Consider the following 19,537-nt stretch of genomic DNA (forward strand, 5'->3'; position numbering starts at 1 on the left):
TGTCATAAAGCAGTTACATCCTGTGACACCGACAGGAAGAGCATGTCTGGTTAGTGTGTGGTTAGTCACAGGCGTCCTCTGGGTTGTCATCATATTGGTTAGACGTGTAATGCCAGCCAAGTGATGCTCTACCCTAACCCACTAAACGTCAAACATTCATGAACAGATGCAGATGCACATGTGAGATTAGAAACCAATAATTACAGAAACTGAATCACACTTTTAAGACTCCAGCTGATGTGACTGTAAACAGATGGAGCCTTCAGACTATTAGCTGAATTGTCATGTAGCCATACTGGTACACAATTTAGCCAGTTTACTGCTTTTAACTTGTGACAGTTTGTCAGTTGATTCCACGCCAAACTGTGCACTGAGTTAAAAATAATAGGGGATAAAAATAAGACCATTTTAGTCGTGCTGTCTACACAATAGTAGATTTCAGCACGGTTCAGTACCCATTAGAAGATCAAATATGAACCTTTGAGCTCAATAAAATAATGAATATAAAAATATTAATAAATATGTTTAACAAAGGTGTATATTATAACACCAACTGTTGTCAGATAAGGTAAATAAAAAGGGTAATATTTAATGTGACGACATTGTGACAGACTAATACCCTTTTTCCATTCTCACTCTTCGCCATGCCGAATAAAGCCATGCCGCGCCAATTTGTGTTTCCATTGTCAGTTTAGAAACGCTGTGCCACACCAAGCCGCGACAGCGATGGACCTTTTTCAGAGCAGGTCCACAAGCTGGGCCACTTGCCCTCAAGCGGGTAGTGGTGATGTCTCACCGACCGCAGCCAACCCTTGACGACCCCCCTTCTTCCCCCTAAACAATCTGTGTGTGTTGCAAAACTTTACTCCCCTATGTCTGCAGGAGACCAGAGAGAAAGGCGTTTTGAAAAGTCACTTTGTGTTCAGCTCTCAGTACGTCTGTAGAGTTTAGTTTCCCTCCTGCTTCCTGTTTTTACTTTAGATATCTGCAGAAGTTGTGTTAAGTTCCTGCTTGAAAACTTAACATTTCTTTATTTTGCTGCTTCACAATAAAAGTTTTTACACAACAAAATAATGGGGGACTTTTATTGTGAAGACTCTACAGGAAATGGAATGTGTTCATCACTGAATTAGTGGAACTTTGTTAGCTTTTCTTCAATAAAGGCAAGGCTAGTGGTGCGGCAGGGAGGAAGAGTAAAAGCAGAAACAGCCAGAGTGAGATGATGATGAAGAGCTGCAGACAACAGGCTCTTACTGCACCTGCTGCGCTGGGCTGACGAACCAAACCGAACCAAACCAAGCCATGACTGCCGAAAAGGGGTAAAAGTATTGATAAGCAGACAAACAGACATAAAGGTAATCTTACCTAATCCAGTGGTCTCCAGGTCAAAGAAAACAATGGTCGACATCTGCAAAGATTTAAAGAGACAGAAATCTGAACATGAACTTACACATCCTACAGTCACGTCTGACAGTGCATTGATATAATATTAGCTTTCACAGTTTAAGATGGCTTTTAAAGCTAAACAATGTATAGATTCATACAGAAGCAATCCCTCTCAATCACCGACCCAGTAGATGTGTGTGGCGTAGTGGTGCATGGGTCAGGGTTTTGTTAATCAGTGACCCAAACCTTCAAACCGAAGCTGAAAGTTCCTGGTAATAACCTGCTGTTAACTGTACTGCATTAAGTTCACAGTAAATGTCACAATATGAAACGTGTGTTTTCCGTAGAGGGACAGCAAGTACATACTCATCTTTAAAGTGGTTAGGGACTGTTTGTTACTAATGAGGGGAGGTTGGTGCACAACAGGGAAGGGATGTCTCATAATTATTCAAGCACTAGGGAGGGACGTTTTCATTTTGTGAAGGGATGGACATCCTTCTTCAAATGGTTGATCTTGTATTCATTTTAAATAACATCTGAACCCTAAAACCTGCTGACAGGTTTGAAAGGCATTTTTCTCTAAAAAATGCCAAAATTACACCATTTATCATCGACCAGAAACACTCGATTGTCAAATTTCCAACAGTTCTTGAACATGTCACACTTCTGCCAGGAAACACAACCAAAACTAAGCTTAAATATTTCATCAAAACTACATTTCATCACTTTAAAATGTTGCCAAAAACAACCATTTGCACAAACCAAATCCTTAAAAAAAGGCATTTTAGATTCAACTTTTAGTTTTAACTTTCAAACATCAAAGGGTACTTTTTTAAAATCTCATAACATCACCACGAGAAGATACTGTCATTAGGCACACACACACACATTAGCGGTGTATATATATATATATATATATATAAATATATATATATATATACACATACACACAGTAGTCCATACCCATTGAGTATGCCATGCCATGACTTAGTCATACCAAAAATTTGAAAAAACCCCAAAATCAAACACTGGTCCACAGGGGGAGCCACAGCGATCGGTCGCATTTTAGCCATTTTTAAGAATTTTTCTGTTGTTATAGCGCCACCCAGTTGCCAATTAGAGTTAAATTTCTCCAGTCACCTTGAGGCGTCCTGTTCTACATATCTACCAAGTTTAGTAAAAATCAATATGGCAGTTAGGCCTAGATAAGAAATTAGCTCTCTAGCGCCCCCATTTTGTTTGATGGGGTCAATAATGGGGGGGTCCCCTCAGATTATGTGTGGTCATATGCCTACAAAGTTGCGTGGTGATGGGTGAAACCCTTGAGATGTTATACACCTTTATGTGATGAGCCACGCCCTCCGCAATATTCATTGCCTTATAGAAGCTCAGTTTTAGCAAGTTTTCCAACTTTTGCCAAGAGGGAACTTTAGATATTGGTCCCTCGATTATGTTCACAGAGTTTCATGCAGATCGCTCAAACTTCCTAGGAAGAGATCGATTTTAAGTGTTTAAAATCTATATAACCGGAAGTTATGGGTTCTTGAGGCAAATGTGTTCCTCACGAGGAGAGGCATCTCTGTGCAAAGTTTCATGTTACTGCGACATACGGGGCATGAGATATGCCCATTCAAAGTTTGTGATTTCAATCAGTTGCTATAGCGCCCCCCTTTGGCCAATTGATGTAATATTGCTTCATTCGCATCCTCCCATGACCCTCTACCACTGTGCCAAATTTCACATGGATTGACCAAGTCAGTGAGGAGAAAAACGTGGAACAGACACACACACAGAGGTTTCGTCATTATATAGTAAGATATATACACACACACACACACACACACACACATACGTATATATACATATATATATATACACACACATATAAATTACTGAAAATTAACTTCAGAAATACAGAAGTGTGACTATCAAAATATACATGTACTTATTATGCAGAATGGTCAGTATTAGAAATAGATGATAGATAGATAGATGGATAGATGGATAGATGGATAGATAGATAGATGTTGCTGGTAGGTCTCTGGCAGTACATGGTGTTAGGCCTACATATTAGCTGAGGAAATGGTGAAGCGAGGGATTAAAACATGTCGACGTTTAAAGATCCCTGCTCTACAATCACCTAACAGAAAACCTGAGCGCTTCAGGTGATGATGAAGCTGCTTGTTGTGAGACAGAGAGAAGGACAGAGAGGAAGTTGGATTACTGCACAATGTTTCCCAAAGTTATCAATAACTATATGACTTTATGAAACCCGAACACCAAAACACCAAAAGACAGTTAATCTGGTGTGAGCCTTTACTTTCACTTTGCACCGCTACACAAGCAGTCACCGACACCCTGCCAAGTCTGTCTCTCAAAGTTAAAGCTGATAAAGGGGGAAAAGTCTGAACTCACCGTGGACAGTGTGACGAGCTGTCAGCTGAGTTGTGTTACAGGTGATGGTGTGAAACCAGCGGTCACTCAGAGGAACAGAAACAAGCGTCTTTGTATCCTCGGCTGAGGAGGTGCAGAGTCAGAACTGAGGAGGCAGCAGGGGGGCGGTGCCTCAAACTTCATGTCCTCCTGTTTGGTGAAGCTGGACAGTCTACACAAAGAGCATGGACACCAAGAGGCGAAGTTCCGTTGAATTTCTGCCAACAGCCACCGGGAGCGATGCTGTAGCGCTACCGCCATCTTGGAGTGTTGAGCTTAGACTGTTCGCCCAGACAACATGCAAGATGTCAAGGAGAGAGGAGAAAAAAAGTAAAAGGGAACAGTGTAGTGCAATTAACTGCAACAACTATCAGTGGAACACCCCGCACCCGGCCTTCCACCGTTTCCCGAAGGATCCCGACAGGTAAGAACTCCTGACGTTTAAGTTTTGAAGTGTTTTAATATCAATTTAATATGCCAGTTTTGGAGGGAAGGTAACACACACACACACACACACACACACACACACACACACACATATGGCCTCTTGGACCATTTATATCAGAACTGATTACTGCTTATATATTATTATTATTACTGTCCCCTTACTGTACAAACTGTAAATAAATCTTTATTCCTGACTATGTGACGTCGCCATGAATGTGTTTCTAGTTAAAATATTGATTTATTATTATTATTATTATTATTATTATTTATTTTTTTGGTAGATTGGCTTATGGGGTGATTTTGAAGGAGTAATTAAGTTAATCTTCTCATAAGTGGATGTAATATGTAGAGATGCCATCTTGGCCGTTTTTCTTCGGTTTGGTTTTTTTAAAGTCTATATTTTGCTTTACAAAAACGTGAAAAAGCAGCTGTGACCAAGCTATCACGAGGTGAGTAGCATTGTAAGCATAATTAATAGCGATATACTTCAGTTTGTCTGTGTGTTTTTGTATGCAAGCGGGCCTGCTGCGGTCTGCTGACAGTCCAAAATGGCGGCGGTAGGACGAAACCATGGGCGAGTCTGTTGCTATGGGCCGTTCTATTGAGCTTCACCTCTTGGCATCCATGCTCTTTGGTCTGCAGCAGCCCTCAGCACAGGAACTCACAGCAACACTCACATGCTGATTTCAGGTTATTAAAGGAAAACTTCACCCACACATTTTTAAATGGAAAGTCATGCCACTCTGTCGTGGAGTGTCACAGTGTGTGGTCACCTTCACAGCTGAGTGAAGCACGCTTTGGGACACACTTTCCTCTCTGCAGCAGGAAGAGGAACTGTCATAACTTCTCATAACCACAGAGAAAAGTTAAACTCCCATTTTATGTTCCTCATATGTATTTATAGCACTTCTATTTAATCTGTATGTGCTGCTAGGCCTACCTGAATTTTGTATATTGTGTTTTTATCATGAAAAGAAGTAAAAAAAAAAACTTGACGATTGAGATAAATTAAATAAATAGAAATAAAACTTCTTTGGCAGCATTTCTTTTTTTTTGCAAACATCTTTTGGCTTTTCACTCAGATGTTCATAAGCTGCTTGGTTTTGTAAGAGTACTTGTAATCATACGGCACAACTATCGAACGAACGTGTTTTTTAGCGACGTATTTTATCCTAAACACATTGCTCAGAAAATTAAGTCAGTTAAACTTCAGGGATATCAATGTGTCATTCAGGAAGCACAAATGATTGTGAATCAGTTTCACTTGCTTTGGTGCAAATCAAAGTGACAACAAGTGCAATGGAGAGGCAAAAGCAAGACAACCCCAAAAAGGGAATGGTTTTACATGTGGTGGCCACATGTCTGACTGTATATATAATATAAATACATATAATAAAACCACCATCACTATAAGCAAATCATATTTTCAACAAACTATCCTTTTGTGATTTTCCGTTTATGTACATGACGTATGTAACAAAGCGCCTCTTCTTGGCAAGAGGAGTGATTTTTATGTCAAAAAGTCTTTTTAATGCAAATCAGCACGAAACATTAATACTTAAGCGGCCCGCTCTTTTATGGATCTACTTTAACTCACCCCTCCTGTATCGTTCTTGATAGTGATACTCAGTTTCCCAGAACGCAGTGTGACAAACCCTTGGAGAAAGATTTTAAAGCTTTACTTTAATAGAGGTGACCACTGCAGTAGGTAAAGGCAGATATTAAAACAATGAAAGCAGAATATATTTTTAAACACAACACTGTCGTAAATAAGTTCAGGGAGGACCCAAATGCAGAGTAACAGGCAGGTTCAAGTTTTATCAACAAGTGAGCTCTAATGCAGCTGATAAAAAACTGTCAGAACAAGCAGGTAACTGACAGTCCAAATGAAAGCAGAACCAAAACTCTCAAACTTAACTGAAAACCAACCGGGAAAATTCGATGAACACAATGAAGAACTTGGGGAGAAAACCCAAAACGGAACATGAGAGTGTCACAGCTCTGCCATTTTGCTCACCTCATGCAGTACTTTTCCATTCACCCCACCTCTGCTCCACTCTGACTGCCAGCCACACCCACACCCTGAAAAATCGCTTTCGTGTTCTTGGCGCCCAGGCTGACTCAACTGATAAGGCCCCAGATATTAACACCAAATGGGAAACTATCAGAAACACCTATGTTGGAGCAGCCACTAAGATCCTGGGCTATAGAGAAAAGAAGAACAAAGACTGGCTGACACCCGGCACTTGGCAGAAAATAGAGCAAAGGAAACAACTTAAAGCAAAGATGCTGAACACCAAGTCACTGAGGCTCCAAAAACAGGCCCAAGAATCCTATAAGATCAAGGACAAGGAAGTCAAAAGGAGTGCAAGGAACGACAAACGGGCCTTTGTTGAGAGACTAGTCTGCAAAGCAGAAGAGGCAGCAAGGAAAGGTGATATGGGTGCTGTATATAAAATCACCAAGCAGCTCTGTGGCAAAAACACCAGCCAATCAGCTCCTGTGAAAGACAAGGATGGTAACACCTTGTTAACAGAGAGAGAACAGGCTGCCAGATGGGCGCAGCACTTCTGTGACGTCCTCAACTGCCCTGATCCAGAAAATCTTGCTAATCCCACACCTGCAGATAGCCTTCTCAACATTGATACCAGTCCCCCAACTGAGACAGAGGTCAGAAGTGCCATCCAAATGACCAAGGATGGGAAAGCTGCAGGCTTTGACTCTATCCATGCAGAGATGCTTAAAGCTGACTACAACACATCTGTCAAGGTTTTCACTGTTCTGTTCAGAAACATCTGGGACACAAATGTCATTCCTGTGGATTGGGCAAAATGTCTGATTGCAAAAATTCCAAAGAAAGGCAATCTGCAAGATTGTGACAACTGGAGAGGCATCACATTGCTGTCCATACCATCCAAGGTCTTCTGTAGAATCCTTCTAACCAGAATCGACGAAGCAATCAACACCAAACTGAAACAGGAACAGGTGGGCTTCAGGAGAGGAAGTGGATGTACTGACCAGATATTCACACCAAGGAACATCATTGAGCAATGCCTGGAGTGGAACAACCCACTGTACATCAACCTCATCGACTTCCAGAAAGCTTTTGACAGCTTACACCGCAACACCCTGTGGAAGATTGTGCAATCCTATGGAGTTCCTCCAAAGATAATTGTACTGATAAAGATGTTTTACCACCAGTTTGAGTGTAGTGTGATCACAAACGGCAACCTCACTGATTGGTTCCCTGTGGAATCTGGAGTACGCCAGAGATGCATCATCTCTCCCATCCTCTTCTTGATTGCCATCGACTGGACCATGAGGAAAACAACCTCAGATAAACCGAGAGGCATCCAATGGACACTCTTCACCCAGCTGGAAGATCTCGACTATGCTGATGACCTGGCCATTCTCTCCACAAACCACACTCATATGCAAGAGAAGACTGACAGGACTGACAGATACGCCAGACAGATGGGTTTGACTATTAACACCTCTAAAACCCAAGTGATGTGCATTAACTCAACACCCCCTGCACCAATCACTGTGGATGGCAAGGCTCTCAACTATGTTGAAGAGTTCACATATCTGGGCAGTCGACTCAGCAAGGACAATGCATGCAGTAAAGACATCAGCATACGGCTTGGTAAAGCCCGCAACGCATTCGCCATGCTCCATACCATCTGGAAGTCAAAGCAGTACAGCTTGAGAACCAAGATCCAACTGTATAACAGTAATGTTAAATCAGTTTTGCTGTACGGCTCGGAATGCTGGCGGGTTGTTGAGAGTAACGTGCAGAAGATCAGTGCATTCCACAACAGATGCCTCCGGAGAATATGCCACATCTTCTGGCCTGACAGGATTTCAAACCATGACCTGTACACAAACACCAACTCTTGCAATGGTGTGCTGGAAATCAAGCAACGGCGACTCCAATGGCTTGGACATGTCCTGAGGATGGACAAGAACTGTATTCCCAGAGTAGCCCTGAGATGGACTCCACCTGGGAAGAGAAAGCAAGGCTGGCCGAAAACCACCTGGCGGAGAACTGTGGCCTTTGAGCTGAAAACAGCAAACCTTTTCTGGGGCGAGGCACAGCATGCTGCACAAGACCGGACCAGATGGAAGCAGTTTACGAATGCACCATATCAGGTCACTGACTCTACGGGACTGTGAGTGTAACTTGAATAAATTAACACTGACCAACAGGACCAGACTGGCCGACCCGTATGCTCTCACTCAGTGGATGGATGATGTCACAGGAAGCTTTGTGGTTGATTACTCCGCCAATCTTACAAAGGAGGACAACACTTGAACAGTTTCCTCCGGTTTGTTTTGCTATCGAAGCTAACGTTAGCTAATGAGCTAAAAAGTTAGCGTTACAGAGAAATCCAATATTCCTCTTAATACCTCCCCAGTTTCTGATGAGGTGGACATGATAACCCTTAATACACATAACATTATTCATCCCTACAACAGGAAATATTTTTTCCCTAACCTGATATGAAGTGTGCGCTGCACATGTGAGCATTTTTGATGATGGCCTCTGTCCAGTCCTTCATCTTATCACACTTAACCATAGTTGTCTTAGTTTTTGTTGACGGACAGTGGCGGCTGGTATGCAATAAAAGTTTTGAGCCATGACTCCTTCTACTCTGGCTCCCAATAACTCAACAAGACGACATTTTAAGACTCCTTTATAGCCTACAGCCCTGTGGTGGAGAGTTGTGTTTTGCCTCCAGCTAACAAACTGACATCATTGTGACGTCGGCCCTATAAGGGTCTACAGGGTAACAGAATATATACAAAAACCCAGGATCATGACAAACACGGCCTTGCAGCTGCATTGCATGCTGGTCTGTTGAGGAGAGAGATTTCTCTCTGTATTTTTACTGAAACTTGATTCAAATAATTAAAAAATACCAAGTTGTGTTGAACAGTCACAAAGAAGTTTAATTGTTATTGTGGGAAAACTGTGCTGCAATTTACAGCAAAGACAAGAGAACAACTTTTGTGTGTATGACTCGTTACAGAACATAAGACGAAACTAAATAATACAAATTATTCAGTATGAACATTACAAATCTGTGAATTTGGGGTCTAACCTGCATTATTTGTGTCTTATCACAAGGGTACATGATGAGAATAAAACAAACAACAAAGCAAAGTAAAGGTTAATTTTTAAATGAAATATTTTGTTTTCATGGCCAATTTTTTTTCCCCCTGTAGCTTTTTTAAAATTCATTGGCCAGGAAGGTAACTTCCCAGACGTCCTCTCTGTCGGGATCCCAAAAGCCAAATAGCTTCTGCAATATTCTGGCATCCTCCAATCCATCATGAGCGTCATAGTCCCTGTGCAGGAAGTACTCAACCAGAAACTCCAGAGAATAACTGTGCAGATCGTAGAGGTTCCTGCTTAGCGGCAAGGTGTCCACAAACCCAGACACCACCTGCTGGAAGTCCTCCCAGAGGGAGCACTTTCGCAGCACTCTGGCGAGTATGGGTGCATCAAACCTCTCCGCATTGTGGGCAGCCAGCAGAACAGGGCGGCGGTGCGGGCGTGTGCGGCGTCGGGGACGGCAGGAGCTCAGAAAGTCAATGAAGTCATTGAGAGCATCATAAAGAAAGACGGTGTCCAGAGGAGTCCCGTGGCGATACAGCGTGCCTCTACTCTGGGTAAGGCCTGTCAGCTCTGAGGCTTTTGGAGAGATGGGGCGGCGGGGGAGGATGTAGGCGTTAAATTCTCTCTCTCCACAGATGGCTGACAACTGGATGATATGACACCTTGGATCTGAAAGTGGAGAAGGGATGGATTTAAAGAGGAATAAAGAAAAAGAAAATGTTCAAAATTATAAAACAAGCGTATGTGCAGGACAATTTCTTAGCTGCGATGGCTGAGGTTTTTTTTTTTTTAATCTTTGGTCAGCTATTTCTCCCATTTCCATACTTTGTGCTAAGATAACTTTCTTTTTTTAATTATTGCAATAATAATAATAATAATAATAATAATAATTATTATTATTATTATTATTGTTGTATTTTTCCAATTTACTGCATCTTCTACTTTGGTGGCACAACCAGACTTTGATATACATTATGGTGACCAGACGTCTACGATTTACACATTGAATGGGGGAAAAATGCGTGTAGACTGAAACACCAGTTATTACGGTAGTCAGTAAACGCATCGCCAGAGAAGACGTCGTATGACATGCAGACGTTATCAGCATCAACAACAACAACAATCTAGAGGCAGCAAAAAGGAGAGTGGCCGCGTTAAATGATATGTTGTGTATGAACTTATTTATTTTGTGTGAGCTGGCAGTAGACTTGACTTGACACTTTATAAATGTAGGCTATTCTTCGATTTTAGTAAAGTAGCATTTTGTTGATGTTATTCAGCCTTGCTGATGCTGTTGCATGAGTGATACAGTTATTTTTATCGTATGAAAAAATATCTGCAGTAGAAAGCTGCACTTTGAAAATTTGGTTTGGTACATAGTGGTACATAGTCTTAAAGGTTTAGGAACCTCTGATGTAGCACATTTCAAACAGAGGCAATTACATAGAGCATATAAAGAGCACACTGACGAATGATGAAGTATATTACCAAAACCGATGTTATTTTTTGATTGCCATCTTTTGTGTCATAAATATCAGTTCAGTATTCAGGTATGAGTAGAAATCTTTGACCAAAAAAATCCATCCTAACTCAAGCTAATAAGATTAAGATATTTTTGTCTCCCTCAGTGGATGGATGGTTGGTGATGTCACTCATTTGTTTGATTGCAACCTTTTGTGTAATAAAAGCTGGTCAAAATACATGAAAAAGTACTTGTCCCCATTTTTTATTTCATAATGATAATATTTAATGATTTTTCACAACCGCACTGAAAATGTCCCCAATTTTCATCTCAGAAATCTGGTCACCTTAATATACATTGCTGCCACCTGACCATGGATGTATTTTCTTGCATCTAATGCATAACTGCCATGCATTGTGGGTAGTATACACCTCTGGAGCGACCATTGTTGTGCACCTGCTCCCTCAGCTCTCCGAGGGTTGATCTCACCAAGTTCACTTCAGGTTTTCAGACAAATGGAACGGCACATAAGATGGCGGCGGGGATTACCCAGAGGCCAAGTGCTGAGCAGAAGTCAGCGAGGGCATGTTGAATGACTAATGAAACGCAGCTAGTGTCATATCTTTTGGACAGCCACTGCATGCGCATATTAATTGAACATAAAAAAGTTTTCTGTCGTCACATCCTGCCAACAGTGTGATGGTAATGCTTCTTTTTACAGAAACTTATGAGTCGTTTAACACAAAGTCAAAACCACTCACTCAGACACTTCAAAGTAACAATGTAATCCGTTCTCTCAACATCTGGTTTCAGTCCTTTAAAGATGTGGTTTTGACAGGAAGGGTAATTTTGACACACGTACTCAACAGCCAGGGCACTTTATCCATTATTAATATAAATATATTGATTTAAAGAAGCCTGAGGGGTTCTTAAGCCCTGTTTCCACCAAACACTTTTGGTATGGTACCTTTGGAACTAAAAGTAACCCCACAGACATGGTGCCTAGACCCAGGTCCATTTAGCGTTTCCTCCACAAACAGTTTTGTTTTCTTGTTGTTTTTTAACCAGTTTTACAGTTTTGAGTCTCTCTGCTCTCATAGTGTTGTTTTCCAGGCAGCTGTTGTCAGTGTTAAAGCTCTGAAAGGTAACTGTACACCACCTGCTCAGCACCAAACAGCAGACAGTTTTAACAATCAGCTGGTGAACCAAAGCTCCATTTCCACCACCCTTTCAGTATGGTACCTTTGGAACCAACAGTAACCCTTCAGACATGGTACCTAGACCCTAGAGTTTCCACCACAAACAGTCCTCTTAAATGTGGGCGGGGTTGTTGTCACTCACTGCTCCGTCCAGCACTCATTAGGCCCGTTTCCACTGAAGAAGTTCCTGGTACTATTTAAGGGGCAGGAACTACTACAGGAACATCCTCTTGCTCGGCCCTCTCAACCGCCGTGTCTCCACTGAGAGAGCGGAATAAAAGGTGAATAAAATAAGTGTGTTGTGACCTAAATAACATGCTGTTGCTATCTGCATAAAGTATTAAAGCATGAAATCCTGCATTTTTAATGTACGAAAGCATCCTGTATCATAACTACATACATCATAACAACCTTTTGTAACAAACCAAACCGCATGAAAATCAGTTGAAAATTCAGTGAGTTATTCTATTTTACTTGTGCATACAGCTCTTTCCTCAATAGACGTGAATGCGAGGATGCGCTCAGGCAGTCGATGCGGCGTCTATGTATATATGTCTATGGCTTTTAACAGATGATGTCCTGATGTTAGCTTTGCTGCTACTGTTAGCTGTCCCTGTCAGCTGCAGCCGCTGATGCTTTCTAGACATCGTGATTTCCCAAAACTGAATAAATACCACACATAGCAACACAAAACTGCTTTGCTAGCTCAATCATGTTGTTCCTAAGATAGCCGCTGGAAAAAATATTTTTTTTCACGGATCGGTTATTGAGTTTGTTTACATGGCGGTGGAAGGTATGAATGAGCTAACTCTCGTCTGCTGAGTTTTAAAAATGCCAGCTATTTTGTTGCTTTCTGTTGACATCACATCCCCCCTTGAGTATATCCAGTCAGCACCAAGTAACCCCCAAGCCCCAGCCAGGAGTGTTTCGGGGTCGTTCTGAGTACCTACTCCGAGGAAGGGACTTGTTTAGCCCCTGTGAAAGTTCTGGAACTCTGTCCTTTGGGGGTGGTTCCTGCAGTGGAGACACGCACCAACAGCCCCAGCCCCGTAAAATTACCCCGAAGTTCCTGCGGTGGAAACTGGCCTACTGTATTTCCTCCCTCATCAGTCTGCACCTCATTTATTGTCCACAGAACGAGGCTGCGCACCTACATTTTCAGTACAAAATAGAACAGGCTGCAGTGAGAGTCTCTCTCTATGGGATATTTGAAAATAGTGGGTTTGTGCATTTAGTCCTTCTCAGGCAAGCTCAGGGGTTTAATGTTGCCGGAGCCCACAGGAACGATGCTCCACTATGCTTTTTTTTCCCCTCTGAGTGAGGATTACAATATATACAGTTCACATAACCCGCTCAAAATGAATGTATATTTTTTAGCTCTTGATGATCCACTCATTACGAAAAGTGTATGTCATATAAAAACTGAAGCAACGGTCAAAGTTGTCATATTGAAATGTAAGGTGTGTTGATGGATTCACCTCGTTAACTCATGCACTGAGTAACATTACAAGTTAACATTGGGGGGGTGAGATATCCAAACCCCCCCACCACCACCCACCCGCTTGGTCGAATACCAAATGACGTTTTTTAGTTTTTGCAAATGAACACCCTCCTTCTGAGTGGTATCAGGATACCACAACAACAATTAGGCAGATGTGCCTTTTGTCATTTACAAATAGATAAATCATTTTTCTATAATACTGATCACTGATATTTCAATGGAATAAAATACTTATTGACTTATTCATACTTCAAAAACAGCATCAATAAGTGATTAACATAGGGGGGATCAAAATAAAATAAATAAATAAAATAAAAATCAACCAGCCACCCTCCTCCCCTGACAAGTAAAGAACAGTCCCTTCATAAGTAAAGAACAGTCCCTAAAGTGCAGTGAGGTTTGTGGGCCGTTATCTGCCACAAGAGAGAAATGTGAACGGCTCATTTCTCCTCTGATACGCCACATACTGTGTGCCATACTTCAGGTACTTTTGGGCAGTCATGACAACAAGTTACTCACCTGGAGCCAGACTTGTCTGTCGCCGGTAAGCCATTATCATGCGCTGCCGTATTTGACAGGAATACGTCCTGTCCGTGTCTGTGACGGACAGAATAAAATATTGCCACGCTGGTGACATTTTACTCCGTCCATCACAGCACGCTGTTTGATTGCGTTATCAAACCACGCCGCTATTCGGCCTTGCTTTTCACTTATTCCACCGAATACCAAATGTGTGTTTTTTCTTTGTGGTATTGAGCACAGAGGCCTAAATAATTCCATTACATATGTGCAGTACTCGAGTTGAGGGGGGATGAGGGGGGATGGCATCCCCCTTGAAATAAAAACGGTCAAAATCATCCCCCTTCTAAAACTGCCATCCCCCCTTTCCATCCCTTGTGTCATTTTTTGAATGAATGTGGTATTACTGCTATTTCAACATTTAGTTTTACCTTTGGCTTTACGCATATCGAGTAAAATACTGTGGGCAAGGGCACGCATGCAAAGATATTTTTATATCGTATCTCAGCGAGCTGCGCCGTGGATGTTATGCCTGTGCCCTATAGAGGGCACCCGAATGACGCATAGTGCGTCCATATTCACACCTTCACTCTATGGATTTTCTCCGCAACGGTTTGTCATAGCGAGAATTTCTTTACAATCCATTATACAGATCTTGTTATCAGTCACTTCATATAGTGAGGAATAATATTATTACTATTTTTCTATTATCTTAGATGTAAATATTGCATGTTTCATTCAGATAAAACACATTTTTGATTTGTGAATGAGTCAATGGAATTTATTGCAATAATCCAGTCTTTTGTATAAGGTGTTTGATAATACAATTGCATATTGCATCTCTCCTAGAAATCTGTCATAAAGCAGTTGCATCCTGTGACACCGACAGGAAGAGCATGTCTGGTTTGTGTGTGGTTAGTCACAGGCGTCCTCTGGGTTGTCATCATATTGGTTAGACGTGTAATGCCAGCCAAGTGATGCTCTACCCTAACCCACTAAACGTCAAACATTCATGAACAGATGCAGATGCACATGTGAGATTAGAAACCAATAATTACAGAAACTGAATCACACTCTTAAGACTCCAGCTGATGTGACTGTAAACAGATGGAGCCTTCAGACTATTAGCTGAATTGTCATGTAGCCATACTGGTACACAATTTAACCAGTTTACTGCTTTTAACTTGTGACAGTTTGTCAGTTGATTCCACGCCAAACTGTGCACTGAGTTAAAAATAATAGGGGATAAAAATAAGACCATTTTAGTCGTGCTGTCTACACAATAGTAGATTTCAGCACGGTTCAGTACCCATTAGAAGATCAAATATGAACCTTTGAGCTCATTAAAATAATGAATATATAAATATTAATAAATATTGTTTAAAAAGGTGTATATTATAACACCAACTGTTGTCAGATAAGGTAAATAAAAAGGGTACAGCGATGGACCTTTTTCAGAGCAGGTCCACAAGCTGGGCCACCTGCCCTCAAGCGGGTAGCGGTGATGTCTCGCCGACCGCAGCCAACCCTTGACGACCCCCCTTCTTCCCCCTAAACAATCTGTGTGTGTTGCAAAACTTTACTCCCCTATGTCTGCAGGAGACCAGAGAGAAAGGCGTTTTGAAAAGTCACTGTGTGTTCAGCTCTCAGTACGTCTGTAGAGTTTAGTTTCTCTCCTGTGTCCTGTTTTTACTCTAGATATCTGCAGAAGTTGTGTTAAGTTCCTGCTCAAAAACTTAACATTTCTTTATTTTGCTGCTTCACAATAAAAGTAACAAAATAACAAAATAATGGGGGACTTTTATTGTGAAGACTCTACAGGAAATGAAATGTGTTCATCACTGAATTAGTGGAACTTTGTTAGCAGCTTTTCTTCAATAAAGGCAAGGCTAGTGGTGCGGCAGGGAGGAAGAGTAAAAGCAGAAACAGCCAGAGTGAGATGATGATGAAGAGCTTGATGAAGTGGAAATCGGTGCCTGGAATTGGGCCAGATGGCTCCCGACCTCGCCTTCAACTTTTTGTTTGGTTCGTCTTCTAGTTCAACTAAGTATCTTAGGATCAGATGGCTGGTACTCAGGACAAAGCAATGGAGACAAGTGGAATCAGGTGCAACCAAGTTTAATGTGTTCACAAGCAACAACACACACAACTCATGAGTCAGGCTCCGGAACAAGACTGAAGTTTCACTCTCTGTGCTCCCTTTTATGCTAGTGGAGATTCTGCTGAATCTCCACCTCTTTTCTTTAACCCGGCCCTTTTAAGCCCAAACATAATGGTGGCATGTTTTTCCACTTTGCGCTGAGTCAGATCTTATTGGTGTATTTTTCCAGGCCAGGGTCTCCTGATCATGAGACTCTGCTGGAACGCCCCCGTTTCTCCCACCATTATGTTTGAGCCAGGTTTCATCACAGGTTTTAACACTGAGTACACATTTGAACTCTAAACTCCAACACACATCAGATTACACTGAGTACATAGTTGAACTCTAGGTCCCAACACATCAGGTAGCTTCAAAAACATTGGATTACATAGTAGGGATCGACCAATAATCGGCACTGCCGATAATATCGGCCGATATTCAGCATTTTATGATAATCGGCATCGGCCGTTTTTTCCACCGATAACCGACAAAATATGTTTATTTTAATTATAATATGTTTATTTTAATTAAAATGCGCTCCTTTGGCTCTCATGCAGCCGTCTCTCTCTGCCTGTCTGCCTGAAGTCTCCACTCTGTGCTGTGTAACAAATGTCCCACCTACAGCCCCCACTGATTGGCTACACGGCACAAGTGAGTGACAGCCAATCAACACTGAAGGTAGATGCAGGCAGCGCTGCAGCGGCACAGCGAGAGAGAGGAGGGGAGAGAGGACTGCTCCATGAAGCAGCAGTGTGATGTTAGAAGATAAGGCAACGCCATCTTCATATTGTATCTCAGTGTCTGTTCCCCCTCACGCGGTTGCTTGCGAGTCGCAACAGGCAGCCATTGGAAACAATAATAGGTTAGTTCGAGATGAGCCAGTCCTGCACAGATTCGAATACCGGTGATTGGTGCACAATGCATGCCGGTTAGTTTTATGTCCGACTTCATCCCGACTTGCTCTGACGTATTACAAAAGTGGACGGCGATAAAACCGCGAGGCGGCCGCAGTTTGTAGAGCGAGGCGGCCGCAGTTTGTAGAGCCAGGCGCTGCAGTTGCTCTCCACCGACTGCACCGCCTGGCTCTCACCTGATCTAACAGCTGATTGGTTCAGATGTCGACTCAACAAGATGATGTTTTAGATAAACTACTCATTTTTGTTGAATTCTAGAGATTAAGATTGTATTTGTCTGATTTGAAGGTTTATTCTGTGAACAGAAAACATGTTGTGTGACTGATGGTGAGAACAAACTGATATATGGGTCTGATCACTTTTTTAATGAATTGACATCATTCCAGACAGGATGTAAGTGTGTCTGTGACTTCCTGTACGGACTGAAGGCTGCTGGAAACTGTCGGGAAACTGTCAGACTTCATCGCAGCTTTTTGTCACCGCCCCCCACTGCCGCCGCCTGCTCTCGTCTACTTTTCAGGCGAGGCGCAGTTCATCTTGAACGAGCCTATTGTCGTCTAAAACTACTTCACATCGGCTGCTAAAGCTAACGGACATGTAGAAGTTTACTTCAGTGCATTTCAGCTGTGTATGGTCGGTATGGTGCTTGCTCTGTGTGTGTGTGTGTGTGTGTGTGTGTGTGTGTCACGCTAAGAAGAAACTTGTCTGTGTGCATTTATGTTGACATGAACTGTGGGTGTGGGTGTGTGTGTGTCTGTACTGCGTCATACCTAGCAACAGGGTCAACCACACCTCCTCACTAAGATAAAAGTTTCTGTCCCCTCCTTGCTCAGAGTTGCTGTCAGAAACTTCCTGAATCACTCTTAAGCTAAGATTCCTTGCTAGGAATTTTTAGGCTAAGTTAGGAGCTCTCTGAGAGGACTCTGAGAATCTTTGTGAATACGGGCCCTGATCTTACACTACAAGCTGCAGACAACAGGCTCTTACTGCACCTGCTGTGCTGGGCTGACGAACCAAACCGAACCAAACCAAACCAAGCCAAGCCATGACTGCCGAAAAGGGGTAAAAGTTTTGATAAGCAGACAAACAGACAAAAAGGTAATCTTACCTAATCCAGTGGTCTCCAGGTCAAAGAAAACAATGTTCGACATCTGCAAAGATTTAAAGAGAAATTTGAACATGAACTTACACATCCTACAGTTACGTCTGACAGTGCACTGAATATAATATTAGCTTTCACAGTTTAAGATGGCTTTTAAAGCTAAACAATGTATAGATTCATACAGAAGCAATCCCTCTCAATCACCGACCCAGTAGACGTGTGTGGCGTAGTGGTGCACGGGTCAGGGTTTTGTTAATCAGTGACCCAAACCTTCAAACCAAAGCTGAAAGTTCCTGGTAATAACCTGCTGTTAACTGTACTGCATTAAGTTCACAGTAAATGTCACAATATGAAACGTGTGTTTTCCGTAGAGGGACAGCAAGTACATACTCATCTTTAAAGTGGTTAGGGACTGTTTGTTACTAATGAGGGGGGAGGGGTTGGTGCACAACAGGGAAGGGATGTCTCATAATTATTCAAGCACTAGGGAGGGACGTTTTCATTTTGACAAAGGGGATGGACATCCTTCTTCAAATGGTTGATCTTGCATTCATTTTAAATAACATCTGAACCCTAAAATCTGCTGACAGGTTTGAAAGGCATTTTTCTCTAAAAAATTCCAAAATTACACCATTTATCATCGACCAGAAACACTCGATTATCAAATTTCCAACAGTTCTTGAACATGTCACACTTTTGCCAGGAAACACAACCAAAACTAAGCTTAAATATTTCATCAAAACTACATTTCATCACTTTAAAATGTTGCCAAAAACAACCATTTGTACAAACGAAATCCTTAAAAAAGGCATTTTAGATTCAACTTTTAGTTTTAACTTTCAAACATCAAAGGGTTCTTTTTTAAAATCTCATAACATCACCACGCAAAGATACTGTCACTAGGCTGTTCTGGCCGGCCACTGCTGCCACTGTTGTGTACAGTTTATTTGGGAAATAAGTCATTATGCACACTGTTAATGTGTGTGTGTGTGTGTGTGTGTGTGTGTGTGTGTGTGTGTGTGTGTTGTCAGCAGGTCTGTTTAGAAAGGTTAAAGTGTCCCAGAGTGAGACTCTGTGACCTTGGCTTGAATGAACACATCACCGAATCCCACTGAGAGTGATGACCCCTACCCATTGTTCCCAACAGCACCAGAGGGGGTAATCTCTCTTTCTCTGTCTCTGTCTAACACACACACACACACACACACTTCCTCCCTTTCCTGCTGCGCCAAGGTGAGACAATAGAACTGCCTTGAATTTCATCATTTTAAGGGCAAGGCCACTTGGCCTTTCGTGTTGTCAATTTTCTGAG

General features: G+C 42.0%; 1 protein-coding gene across 9 annotated transcripts in view; it reads right to left on the reverse strand.

Annotated features, from left to right (window-relative positions):
- Positions 1-19,537, reverse strand: part of LOC125886953 (DNA polymerase III subunit epsilon-like) — a 50,283-nt gene that overhangs the window by 20,429 nt on the left and 10,317 nt on the right. For 2 of the 9 annotated variants that reach the window (XM_049573355.1, XM_049573353.1), the window contains exons 2-3: positions 18,232-18,274; positions 9,194-10,057 (exon numbers count right to left, since the gene is read on the reverse strand). The exons of 1 other annotated variant lie outside the window; for it this stretch is intronic. In XM_049573355.1, the coding sequence (XP_049429312.1) occupies positions 9,501-10,057; positions 18,232-18,274 (600 nt within the window). In that variant the 3' untranslated portion in view covers positions 9,194-9,500. Of the gene's footprint in view, positions 1-1,365; positions 1,409-3,801; positions 3,989-9,193; positions 10,058-18,231; positions 18,275-19,537 lie in introns of those variants that run through there. 6 more of the 9 variants (XM_049573360.1, XM_049573359.1, XM_049573358.1 and 3 more) reach the window with 4 other exon arrangements.

This window comes from Epinephelus fuscoguttatus, linkage group LG4, assembly GCF_011397635.1.
Source record: "Epinephelus fuscoguttatus linkage group LG4, E.fuscoguttatus.final_Chr_v1".
Taxonomy (NCBI): Eukaryota; Metazoa; Chordata; class Actinopteri; order Perciformes; family Serranidae; genus Epinephelus; species Epinephelus fuscoguttatus.